The 13,818-nt window shown below is 36.4% G+C and overlaps 2 protein-coding genes across 4 annotated transcripts in view; one reads left to right on the top strand and one right to left on the bottom strand.

The window, feature by feature from the left end:
* Nucleotides 1-655, bottom strand: part of PARPBP (PARP1 binding protein) — a 112,469-nt gene extending 111,814 nt beyond the window's left edge. For 2 of the 3 annotated variants that reach the window (XM_067697730.1, XM_067697733.1), the window contains exon 1: nt 281-654. The gene's annotated coding sequence lies outside the window, so the exon portion shown is untranslated. Of the gene's footprint in view, nt 1-280 lie in introns of all 3 variants that reach the window. The other variant, XM_067697731.1, reaches the window with a different exon arrangement.
* Nucleotides 405-13,818, top strand: part of NUP37 (nucleoporin 37) — a 41,108-nt gene continuing 27,694 nt past the window's right edge. The window contains exons 1-4 of the mRNA XM_067697735.1: nt 405-489; nt 1,720-1,935; nt 10,775-10,899; nt 12,372-12,444. Coding sequence (XP_067553836.1) covers nt 1,780-1,935; nt 10,775-10,899; nt 12,372-12,444 — 354 coding nt within the window. The 5' untranslated portion in view covers nt 405-489; nt 1,720-1,779. The remainder of the gene's footprint in view (nt 490-1,719; nt 1,936-10,774; nt 10,900-12,371; nt 12,445-13,818) is intronic.

Below are 13,818 nucleotides of genomic sequence, written 5' to 3'. Positions count from 1 at the left end.
TTGGAACCCTGGTTTCCTGCCTAACTAATGAATCTAAGTAGGGCTCTGTGAGCCTTATTCATCCAGTCAGCAGATGATACCTCAGGTCCTTTCAGCTCCATCACTGGAACCTACGAACTCTGTTCAACACCCCCAGACCAAACCAGGCCCCAGTGCAAAGACACTGCACAAATAATACCGGTCACATGGCGCTCTGCTGTTACCGAAAAATCTCCTCACAAGCCGCGCTTGAATCACCACTTAAAGTGTGACAGGCGGGCGAGGAGGAGGCGACACTCACCTGGCTCGGGGGAGAACCGGGAGGTGCAGACTCGCCTGAAGAAAGCTCCAACCCGGCTGCAATGAGTGACCGCGCGTTTACATTTTAAATATCGCGGGAGGGTCGGGGAGCCAATCGCAGCTCCCGCCCTCTGACCCGGAAGCAGAACCGGCGCGGAGCAGCCCTTGGCGAAGACTAGCTCCCCTTTAGCTGTTTCCAGGCGCCCTCAGGTGCGTATCGGGCGTGAGCCCAAGGAGCAGCCCGTCTGTGCTCCCGGCCGCCCCATGCCTCTACTCTATCTCTGGAAGTTCCTCCTCTCCCCGGGCCGTTCCCCCCCACTTCCCTCCGACCTCGGGCTCCGGGAGGTGGTAGCGGGGTCTCGCGGGACTTGACAGGCGTCGGGGCTCTGCCGGGACTTCTCTTGTTCCCTCCCTCCTCTGTCTTAGCAGTTTTAGAAGGGCAAGTCCAGCCCGCCTTATACAGTGAGACCCTGAGACTGTAATTAGACTGGGCACTACTTTAATGAGCAATTAGGGACCGAGTTTCCGGATCTGGAATCTTTTGCACTTCCCACACTGATATCTTACCTGTTGGTCACCCTTAACAATTTTCAGTCCCCTTAAGGTTTCTAGTTTACAGATTCCCCGAGGTGCAGCTCATCTCATATGGTTCTCAGTAAATACTCATCAGGTGTTTGATGTGTTTGTTATGGAGCCCAGATGTTTTCAGGACAACTACCGTCCAATTAAAAAAAACAAAACAACAAGGACAAAAAAAAACTGACCTCTTTAGAATCCATAAGTCTCATCTGGGAATGCTACTTCTAGAATGCCCACCAGCCCATGAAGTTTTGTGCCTGGCTTTATGAATATTATTTTTGTATCCCATGTTGGCACTCCTTCCTCCAGATCGTATATTTTGTATCTGCTTATAGTAAAGCACTTTTCACACTGAATCACAAATAACCCTGGATTGTGAGCTCCTTCAAGGCAGGAGTCTGTTTTTCTTCTCTGGTACTGGTGTCCAACACTTAGGAAGGTCTCAAATTCTGGCTCCTGTTATGAGCTTGGAAAGCTAGTTAACCATCTAAAGTCTCGATTTCTTCATCTGTAAAATGGGGATCAGAGCACCTCCCTCTTAGGCTTGTGCAAGTATTAGATGTGATAATGTCAGTAAAATACTTAACGTGGCACCTGCAAATAGTGCTCCATGAATGTTAGCTATCATTAATTTTTTAATGAATATATTTACTATTAATGTGATTCCATCTTTAAGTACTCACTGTATCTTTTAAACTAAGCAGAATTTTGTGGTGACTTATTCTGCAAGTATCATTCACAAAGTATATGAATAAGTAATTTTTTTTTGATCTGCTGGAAGTCACATCCTTATTTTGATTAATTGTGTAAAGTAATCCTTTGACGGTTTCTATCTAACTGTTCCTGTGCTGTAATCCACAGTTTCGTGACCTTGTCCGATAGAAGGCTATTTTTACAACTGCACAAGTTTTGCCATACAGGATGAAGCAAGATGCCACAAGAAATGCTGCCTACACTGTGGATTGCGAAGATTATGTGCATGTGGTAGAATTCAATCCCTTTGAGAGTGGGGATTCAGGAAACCTAATTGCATATGGTGGCAATAATTTCGTGGTCATTGGCACATGTACATTTCAGGTTAGTGTACAAAACTGCAGTGAATGACAGTGAAAATATTTCATTGATAAGAAAACTTATACAGACTTTGGTAAACTTCGGCTAAACTTTAAAAGTATATTGAGTTTGAATGTTTAAAAAAAAAATGATGTGAAGAACTACTGAGAAAGACATTCCCAATAATATATACCTGATACTTGTGCAAACATTCAATAAGTAGTTAAAAAGAATGTAGTTGACCCTTGAACAACACGGGTTTGAACTGCATGGTTCACTTATACGTGGACTTTTTTCAGTAGTAAATATTAGGATACTATAGGATCTTAAGTTAGTTGAATCTGCAGATGCCAAGGAGCTGCCCACAGGGAGGGCCTAGTGCAAGTTATAATAGGATTTTTGACTGCAAGGAGGGTCATCGCCCTAACTCCTGCTGTTGTTCAGGGGAAAGCCTATGTATATAAGACTTCTCTTGTGCCTCGTGATTAGAAATGGAATATTCTGGTAATTGAAGTTTATGATTAACTGAACATATGTACAGGGAAAAATATCAATTCGATGAGATCTGATTAATTACTAAATCCAGCTTTTCTGTTGATACATTCCAGTTTAACATAGGAAACAAGCTAGTATTGAGAGCTTAAAAAACGATCCTCCAGGAGATTTTATAGCTATGATGATATTCAGCTTTCCTATTAATATGCTGTCATACTTTTTATACATCTAGAGTATACAAAGTGTGAGATCATACTCATTGAACAGTCAGTTTAACATAGTCATTAAGACAGTGAACTCTGGAGCCAAAATGGCTAGGTTTTTACTTCTTGCTGGCTTTACCTCTTAATAGCTATATGGCCTTGAACAGGTACTTAACCTAGCTTCTATAAAAATGAGGAAGATAATACACTTGACCCTTGAACAATGCAGAGGTGAAGGGTGCCAATAGGTGCGGTCAAAATCCAGGTGTAACTATAGTACCCTGGTTCCTCATATGTGGATTCAACCAACAGCTGATCATATAATCCTATAGTATGTATGTCTTGAAAAAAATCTGCATATAAGTGGATCCACACAGTTCAAACTCATGTTGTTCAAGGGTCAACTGCACTTAATAGGGTTTTGTGAGAATGTCGTGAGTTAGCATGTACAGTTCCTGGAAGGCATCTGACAGATTTAATACATATGTATGTTTTAGCTGTCATTGATTTGGTCATTGGTGACACTCAGGCACAGCCCCATATTTGATGGTGTGGTGCACACCATCTTTTCTCACAAGAAAGCCAGTTCTACATGTAAGAGAGACTTTGAACAATGAGAGGTCAACCCTCAGGAATCTCTGGTTAATCCTTTATTTATTAGAATGTTATTCATGGAACACTATTTCCAAAATTGAGGTTAATCAATGAGGTAATTTGACAGTGACCAATTTTCAAGATTTAAACTTTACACCAAAGTGATATTATAAACATTGTAAATATTATTTCCTCTTTTACTGAGGAGGCAGTTTGGTATCTTACAGTATTTTGACATCATAAATGCAGTTTATCATTTTACAGTGCAATAAATGTATTAGGTTATACATAATTAGACTGTGTGTATATTTATCCTAAGGAGAAAGTATGAATTAAAAGCTTCAGTTTGTTGGTGTCTGAGTAGAATACAAAAGCTCTTATGTTATCCCATGTTGTCTCCTAGGATTGGGGTAGGAATTTCTAGCTTTTAGGCTAAATATGGTCCTTGGCCTAATTTCAGCTGGACTATCAGGTTAGGATCATAAAAAGTCACATGATTAACAGAAATAATGTAACACAGTCTTGAAAAAGACTGAAGGGAAACCATTTTTCTAATACAGGCTACTAACCTACAAAAGAAGAAGGCAGCCCCCTACAGATAAAATTGATATTTTGCTTCATTACTTTTAAAATTAATAGCAGTAAACATAGAATTGTGTTCAAAAGTACTGAAAAAATATGCTTTAGCTCTAGTTTATGTTCAGCTAAAAAAATGTTGAGGGAGAAAGTCAAAAAGGCAGAAGAAATAAGGAAAAAAGAAAAGGCAGAGGTGATGGGTGGCAGAGGGAAAATGACAAAATGAGAAAAAAAATTAGTAAAAACATTTGTATTGCTCTGTTATGGTTTGTGGTCATATGCATTTTCCTTGTTGATCCTCAGACCTGTGGAGCTGGCAATATGGGTCTTACCCCAAATAATCTAAGGAAAGAACTGGTTTTTTATTAATTTAACAAGTAGTGAACACAAATTATGTTCTGTGCCATGTACTGGAGATACAGTTAAACAACTGTCCCTGTCCTCATGGAATTTCCATTCTACTTCAAAGAAGTTCAGGGATTTATCTGACTAATAACTGAAAAAACAAGATCTAGATCTCATTTTTATACCCCTGTTCTTTTCCTTCTATGCTGCTATTCAGATAGGTTGAAGCTGTAGTTCAAACAGTTCTGAGGAGAATTGAGTTTCAGTAATTTGCCATTGGGGATTCAGATTGCTTCTTTTGAAGTTATTTTTTGTCCAATTAAGAACTGTTTAAACACTGTTCCTATTCTCTCATGTTAGGACCTTCAAGTTCTGTAGCACTGAATTTCTTATCTTGAGAAAAAACTAAAGTTGAAAGATTTCCACATTCCTGTCAGAAAGGCAATCCTCATTCTAAGACTGTTAGGAATACACTGCTGATGTAGTAAATGTGAATTTCAACAAAGCATTTTTCAGAATCTCGTGGTGTTCTTTTGAATATGTTGGAAATTTGAGCCAAATGATAGTACTATTGATTGGTGTCTTGAATTTGTTAAATACTCATTGAGTGCAGATCAGGTGCTGGGAACTGGTGATACATACTTTAAAAAAGCAAGGACCCTGTCCTCAAGGAGATGTTTAAGTGTAAAGCAATGCAACAGGATAACTGCTATAAAAGTAAAGGGCAGAGGGAGCATGAAAGTTTCTAAGTCTGTTCAAGAGGTCATCAGTAATAAATGGCAACCTCTTCTGGGACTTGGATGAGAACACTTGACTTAGGCAAGCACATTGAATTTATATAGAACATGAAGTCGAAAAGGATACCTAATGCTTTGGATGACAGACTTCATTTAACAAATTTTTATTGAACACCTGTTGTACGCCAGACTCTGCTCAGAATCCAAATATTCTTTAATAGATTGGATTAATGGGCCAAAAGTTGACCAAGCTAAAATTTAATAAAGATGAATATAAAGTCTTAAAATGATAGACTGCTAGAGCTAGAAGGGAGAGTTATGACTTACAGTTTTTAGTCACCTGGCTGTTCACCATGAATCAGTGCGATGATTAAACTGCCAGAGGAAGTTAATTCAGTGCTGTCCAACAGAAACACAGTGTGAGCCACAAATATAAATTTAAATGTAGTAACCACATTTTGAAATGTAAAAAGTAGATGAAATTAATTTTATTAATATATTTTTTACCCAGCATATCCAAAATATTTTATGTGGAACAATATAAAAATTACTAATGAGATACTTCTATATTCCTTTTACACTACATCTTTGAAATCTGGTGTGGATTTTGCACTTTATAAAGTGTACATGTCTCAGCTTGAACTAACCACATTTCAAGTGCTTAATAGCCCCATGTGACTGTGGCTGCCATACTGGACAGAACAACTCCATATCCTCCTCTGTAAATTGACAGTAATATTTAGTGTTTACTTCAGTACTTAGCAGTGTATTATGATTCAAAGGAGATAATGTATGTGAAGACAAATTTCAGAGTGGTGTTAAAAAGTTTAAAACTGTCATGTGAAAGAGGGATTAGACTTAGAATGGTAACTGTTTTTTATGTTATTTGTCAGCTCTATTGAGTGGAGTTGTTGCTTATAATGCTTTAAGACTGATGCTGAAACTGCTTCTTTGAGTGTGTTCGCCTAGGGGAGATCAGCTGTGGCCAGATATTTGCCGTCACTGAATTAGACTACCTCATTGATGGTTCCAGAGAGCAGAATTTGGAGCAATGAATAGAATTTACATGGAAACAGGTTTTCATTTAATGTTAAAGAGAACTCTTCGAATAATTAGAACTACCACCCAAATTGAATAAGCTCCCCCCCAAAATAGCTAGTTCCCTCTCACTTGAAAATGTTTAGAGAAGGTTTGTGCAAACTTTTTTAAAATGGTCTACTAGAGGTTTAAGCATTAGATGAAAGAAGTAGACGAGGTAAATTTTACAGTCTCATCCAACTAAAATTCTGCATCTGGCCTTAGATGGGTGTAGCGGTGGGGCCTGCCAATTTCAAGCCCTTAGAGTAGCCCTTTCACCAGCCTGGTGTTGCCCCAACCTCAAATACACTGGAGACTTGTGTGAGGATTTGTATTATAGCAAGTTTTCCAAGGTATCTTAATTTCCTGCCTATACAATACTGCCTACACCCCAGACTAAACCCAAAATAGCATTAATCTCTGCCTATATCGCACACACACCCTGGCCTTTTAGTTGGCTCAATGGCAGACATTGCTGCCAGGAAAAAAAGGTTTCACTGGTAGTACATAAAACTCAGGCTGTACAGTCCCTGGGATTTCTTTATCCCCACGACCACCCGATAACTTCATATATAGCTTCGATAACAAATTACAGGACCTAATTATCAATACTGTTGTTACAGTAGCAAAATAATGTGTGTTTTGATGGTAAAAACTTCATTTTTAGAAGATTGATTTGTCAAGTGTGGAAAAATATATGTAACCCAAACTATGAAGTCAGATATGATTAGGCTCCTAACCTTACTTTTAAATTACTTAGTGATTGCTGCCTTGGGATGTCTGGCTGTTAGCTATACAGTTATTATACAGACGAATTATGAAGTAATAAAATTTGACAGTTTTTCTTTCCTTAATAAATGCATTTCTGTTTCCTTTTTTCATTTATGGAAAAATTTTTTCTGTTAAGCTCACCTGGAATTTAAAGTAATTTTCAAGGGGTATCTGAATCACATAGAGAAAGATATATGTAATATATTTGTGAGATGACTGCTGGGATTGCAAAGGCTATCCTGGAAAAATCAACACATCCACTAGGATTCAATTAAAGTACACATTATAAAACTTTGGATTTAGATTCAGGATGAATGGAATTCTTAGAACAGTCCTTCACATAATTTCTATCTGTATAGACATATGTATTCAATTAAGTATCAAATTTCACCTGCTCTGGATTTTTTCCCTAATCCTATTTTATAATCTTAGAAACTTTTATGAAGAATAATTGTAGTCAACACAGAAGATTCCTTGGGCAAATTTGTCATGAAAAATTGTGCTTTTGTCTCAAGACCCATTTAGGGTTTTGATTTAAATAACAAAACAATGATTATTTTTAAAATTGCTATATTTTAAGCTTAGAATAATAATAATAGATCCCTGTATACCTACTACCTAGCTTAAGAAAGGGAACATTAGCAATTCCTTTGAAGCCCCCTGGGTTTTCTTTCCTTACCACCTTTTCTTCTCAGCCCGAACAGGTAACCATGTCTGAAATTTTGTTTTTCTTCAGTTACCATGTGTAGGTATTGCAAATCAGCATATTGTTTTTCAGGTTTTAAACTTTATATCAGTGAAATTATTCTGTATTATGTTCTTCTACTGTTTGTTATTGACAGTATGTTTGTTAGATTCCTCTATGTCAAAATTCATATATCTTCATTGTAGTATGGTGTTTTATAATATGAACATACCACAATTAATCTTTTCCTCTATCGCATAGTATTTTACTATTGAAAACATTGCCAATATGCATATTCTTGTGTCTTCTGTTTGAGTTTTGTTACCCCCTCCTTTCATCTTTTTTCTCCCTGATAGTTGGGAAGTTTTACATGTTGTTTCTCTTCTTTTAATGGTTACCATAGATATTTTAATATGCAACCTTAATTAGTGTTAAAATTAATATCTTTAACTTCTTCATGAACAAAGCAAGGACTTTTGACACTTGAACTGTCACCCCTAACGACTTATTGTTATATTTTAGTTCTCTATCATTTTTCTTTTCATTTTACCCCACAAATTCAGTATTGTTTATGTGACTAGTATTTGTTTAGATTTACCTGCATGTTTGCCTTTGATTTTTTTACTCACTGTTCCTTACATCTCAGGCCTGCCTTCTGGGGTCATTTTTCTTCACCTAAAAGCACATCCTTTACTACAAGAAAAAGTTTAAACTTTTTCTGTGAAGGGCCAGGTAGTAACTATTTTAAGCTTTGCCAGGCCATTTAAGGTGTCTGTTGCAAATTATTCTTTGTTCTTTACAACTCTTTAAAAATATAAAAATGATTCTCAGCTTGTGGGCCATACCAAACCAGACCATAGACCAGATTTGGCCCCTTAGCCATAGTTTGTCAGCCTCTGCTTTTGGAGATGCTTTAGTGAGACTTCACTGATACCAACTCTTGGTTTTGGTTTTTATGAAAATATCTTTAAAACAACTTCATTCTTGAGAAACAGTTTTGTTGTGGCTACAGTTCAACCGTTTTTCCTCTCATTTTGAAGATATTCCACTGTCTGCCTGCATTTGTTTCTGCTAAGAAGTCAATGGTTGTTCTAATTATTCCTCTTTTATAGGAAACCTGTCTTTTCTTTCTGGCTGCTATTTCTAAGATACCTCTCTCACTCTGTTCCCTTCTCTCTCCCTCCCCCCCTCCCTCCCTCCCCCTCTCCCTCTCCCCCTCACATATATGCACACACCTATATATACACACACATATGTATATATCATGAGAGTTTGTGTATTCTGAAGTTTTACTATGTTGTGTCTAACTGCAGATTTTTTTTTAAGCTGCCTAGGATTTATTATTCTTTCTAAATAAACATATTGGTACCTTTGATCAAGTATGATGAATCTTTTGCCATTATCTCTTCAAATATTGACTCTTCCCCCATTCCCTCTACTCGTTTCTTCTACAACCCTAATAAGATCTATGGTAGAACTTCTCACTGAATTCCTCTTAACATTTTTTTTTGTCTTCTCTTAGCTGCATTCTGAATAATTTTTTCAAATCTGCCTTCTAGCTCCTCTAAGCATTGATTTTTTTTTTCTCATTATGGTATTTTTATCTAGACGTTTTTATTTAGCTCCTTTTAAAATCTGTCTGGTCATTTTGGGTAATCTCTTGTTGCTTACTCATATTTTTTGATTACCTCCTCTAGATCCTTAAAAATACATCTTTTTTGTATCTAATTTATTTATTTATTTATTTATTTATTTATGGCTGTGTCAGGTCTTAGTTGCGGCACTCGGGATCTTTCGTTGCAGCGTGGGGCCTCTTCGTTGCAGTGTGTGGGCTTCTCTCTACTTGTGGTGCACGGGCTCAGTAGTTGCGGCGCACACAGGCTCTCTAATTGTGGCACTTGGGCTCCAGAGCGTGTAGGCTCAGTCGTTGTGGCGCGCAGGCTTAGTTGTCTCATGGCATATGGGGTATTAGTTCCCCAGCCAGGGATTGAACCCGTGTCCCCTGCATTGGAGGCGGATTCTTAAACCACTGGACTAGCAGGGAAGTCCCTGTATCTAATTTTTTAATCTGATGTCTCCAGGTTGATTCTTCTGTTTGTGTTTGTGGTACTTTGTTTTCATATGTAGTAGTACGTGCAGGTAAGATCATATTTGATTAAACTGTATCTGTCAGAACTTTATGAGACCTGTGTAGAGGAAGTTCACCCAAAGAGAATTTGCCTTTGTCAAGCGCTTGGGGCCACTGTCAACATATGGACATTTTTAAATAAATTGTCATTTTTCTGGAGCACATAGTTAATGTGAATTCCAGCCCCAAACTCATGTTAGGGCCAGCCAGTGGTCGAGATTTCTCACAAGTGACTTTTTCTCTTTCTTGGTCTTCACCCATGGTACATATTTTGCCTGGCACTTTTGGTTTTGGGGGTTTTCATCCCCTACTTCCCCTTTAAAGGTCCTGGATCTATGCAGAGGTCTCTGATCTGCATCCCTCTTTGTTCAGGCACTAAGTTTTGTCTTCCATCCCCTACAAACTGAAGCTGTTAGTTATTGGATGTGGGCAGATATCCTTAAGATAGCTTTATGCCTTGGTTCTCAGTTGCTTCTCTGGATTTGGATTTTTGCATTATTTTTGTATCAGAAAGCTTTTCTGGTTATTGTCCATATTGCCAGACAGAAATGACTTTTTAAAATTCATTTTTTTCCTCATCTTGTCATGAAAATAAACTGAAATCATTTTAGTAGTACTAAGCCAAGGAGATAAGCTGACTTTATTAAACATCTTACCCAGAATCAAATATCCAGAAGACTAATCAGTTCATTAATTGCATATTCACTGTTCATAGAGTGTAATAGTATATAGTATGGATGAATAGTTTGTAACATCCCACACATGTATCATGCCATGTATAATACTATGTGAAAATTATTGATACGCATTATAATGACTTTGAAGCATCATACGGCACAAAGTGTCTTGTACGTAATATGTTCAGTATATATTTTTTATATTATCACTTGATAATCCATGCCTGGTAATTCATTTACCTAGAATATTCTGATTCTTAGAGCATTCCATTTTCATTGTGCTTGCTGTGAAATGTATTTACTATTAAGAATAAATTGTCTCCTAAGTAAGATAAAGTATAACAAGTATATTGTTTGTTCTTAGTTACCATAGAGAGTTATTTTGTGAGGCTTAGACAGCTTCAGATATTTTTGTTGTTGTTCAGTAAACCAGTTACATCTTAATATCTGATCTGCTTTTGAACTTCTCAAAAGAATATTCATGGCCCCCTGATAAATTCTTCATTATAATGAAATACACAGTTTTATATTGTTTGTTCTCATAACTTATTAAAACATTTACTGTGTATGCTTAGGAAGAAGAAGCAGACATTGAAGGAATTCAGTATAAAACACTACGAACATTTCACCATGGAGTCAGGGTTGATGGCATAGCTTGGAGCCCAGAGACTAGACTTAATTCATTGCCTCCAGTAATCAAGTAAGTTTAACATTGTCAAGGAAAGGCAAAAGATTAGAAAATTTCAGCTCTGGTTATAAATACTTTACAACAGCATAGTCCCAGTTGTGGGGAGAAGAGCTACAGTTGACACCTGAACAACGCAGCAGGGGGTGGTTATAACCTGAGTATAATTTATAAACAGCACTCCCTCTCCGAGGTTCCTCCACATCTGAGGATTCAACCAACCACAGACTGTGTAGCACTGTAGTATTTACTGTCGAAAAATATCCACATATAAGTAGACCTGTGGAGTTCAAACTCACGTTGTTCAAGGATCAATTTGTACTTTATTTCCCTACAACTTTTAATTTCACCTCCAAGAAAGCCTTGGACAAGAGAAGGCATTTCCCTGCTGGCTTTGATCTATTTCATCCAATGGCTCTTAACTAATCATTGAAAAGGCATGGTAGCAGAGATCTACCAACATATCCAGGTCTATAGATTAGGAGCCTTCTATAATTTATTTAAACTTTATTTAAATTAAATAAACATAGGGGACTTCCATGGCAGTCCGGTGGTTAAGACTCCACGTTTCCACTGCAGCGGGCACGGGTTTGATCCCCGGTCAGAGAACTAAGATCCCGTACACCACGCGGCTTGGCCAAAAAAATAAATAAATAAAATTAGTTAATTAATTAATTAAACTAAATGTATTAGTTGAGAAAAAATGGTTAACTTTAATGCAGTCAGAACTTGAGAAATTTAGATCCATATGATACTCATTTATCTGAAGACAATTGGAAATAAACTTTGTTTTCCAATATATAAATATAACTTCTATTTCTTCCTCAGCCATAATCTGACATGCTGAGAATCTAAAAATTTTAGGATTGAAGGCAAACTAGTTTAAAAATAGTTGTTTATTGATTAGATTTTGTTTTTTAATGTAACATACATTGGTGTACTTCTAAACAGTACCTTAAATGTTACGGTCAGTGTGAATAATACTCCAGCTTTTAATAGATAGAAGTATATCAGCTTTTATAGGTATAAAAAGTTTATCATCTTCTGTCTAATTTATTGAATTTAATATATCTTAAAGTAAGAAGGCTTATGGATAACTGAAGAAGGCAAAGACTAAGATGTATAACTATTTTTAATATCTAAAATTATTAAGTATAATATCTAATATTGACCTAGCTAAATAAAGATGCCCATCCTTTTCTGCCTTTAAGAAAAAGTTAAATGTTAAATTCATGTGGTGATTTATAATAAAATTCTACATGTTTCTTATTGAAGAGACAAATCCAATATACTAATTTTTGTCTGTTTTCCAAAGATATTTAAATGCCAACTTTGAGAAATAGTTGTAATAACACTTTTTACAACAGAGCCACAGCATCCCCTTTCTGCCCAAACAAAAACATGATTATGAGTTATGAAAACAGCTTTGGTGGGGAGAACTTTCACTTAGGCTAAAAATGGGTTTGTTTTCATTTTCTTACTTCCAGATTTTGCACTTCTGCTGCTGATAAGAAAATTAGATTATTTACTTCAGACCTTCAAGATAAAAATGAATACAAGGTATGTTGACAAGTATAATTTGTAAATCTTTATTTTAAAACACATTTATTATTTTTGCTTTTTTGATTGGATTTATCCCAATTTAAAATGACTTTATGGTTACCTTTATGTAGTTTAGAATCTCATTTACTCTATTTTAGGCTGCAGTAAGTAACTAGGATCATAGTAAGGACTGCAGATTATAAATCTGATATCACTTATTAAAATATTAGGTAGACACAGCAAATGAGGGAGAATTAGAAATTCAGTATAATAGACATGAACACACATAGAGTAAGAGTTGAACTTAAGGGAACAAACACAGTACAGCATAGTGAGAGGCAGGACTACAAAGTGGCTAAAAGCACAGACACAGGAGCCAGGCCACCTGGCTTTGAAGCCCAGCTCTACCACTTTAGTAATAGTGTGACTTTGGTCAAATTCCCAATCTCTTTGTGCTCATTTCCTTACTTATAAAATGGGTATGATCATAGCTTCTGCCTCATAAGTCAGACAAAGACAAATACTATGTGATCTCACTTATAGGAGGAATTTTTTTTAAAGCTGAATTCATAGAAACTGAATAGAATGGTGGTTGTCAGGGCCTGGGGAGTGTGGGAAATGGGGAGATGATGATTGAAGGGTACAGACTTCCAGTTATAAGTGGAATAAGTTCTGGGGATCTACTGTACATCATGATGAGTATAGTAAACAATACTGTATTATATACTTGAAAGTGGCTAAGAGAGTAGATCTTAAATGTTCTCACCACAAAACAAAAATGGTAATTTTATGAGGTGATAGAGGTATTAACTAACCCTATTGTGGGAGTCATTTCACTAATCCTATTATGGTAATCATTTCACAATATATATGTATATCAAATCATCATGTGTATACCTTAGACTTACACAGTGTTATATGTCTCAATAAAGTGGGGGGGGGGATTCATTAAATAAATACCTCTCAGTTTGGACTGAAACTGAATCATGTTTTTTATAAGAACAGTATTGCCTTCTTGACTTTCTAGTAAATCAAAACTATGAATAATGTTATAAAACAAAGATAAACTATAAACCTTTCCAATCATTTAGAAAACAGTAAAAGTTATGCTCTAAACTATATACAATGGGCTATATACAATTTTACCATAATACAGTGCAATGTATATATTAATTTAAAGCTGTATCAGTGACTGTACAAATGGCACATAAAACTTTGACTCATCAAAAGTCAATAGTTACTAACAATTATTGTTAGTTATAATAGACATTAAATATTTAATGTTAATTTGATTTGGCTTGTAGACTGTGACATAAGCTCTGAAGACTGATTTGGAGGACCTGGGTTTGTTAAACTTACACAGGAATGTTTGAATCAAATCCTTTTTTTTCC

The sequence above is a fragment of the Pseudorca crassidens genome, chromosome 11, assembly GCF_039906515.1.
Source record: "Pseudorca crassidens isolate mPseCra1 chromosome 11, mPseCra1.hap1, whole genome shotgun sequence".
NCBI classification, from domain to species: domain Eukaryota; kingdom Metazoa; phylum Chordata; class Mammalia; order Artiodactyla; family Delphinidae; genus Pseudorca; species Pseudorca crassidens.
The sequence above is the reverse complement of the archived record's forward strand: the minus strand, read 5'-3'. Positions and strand labels throughout refer to the sequence as shown.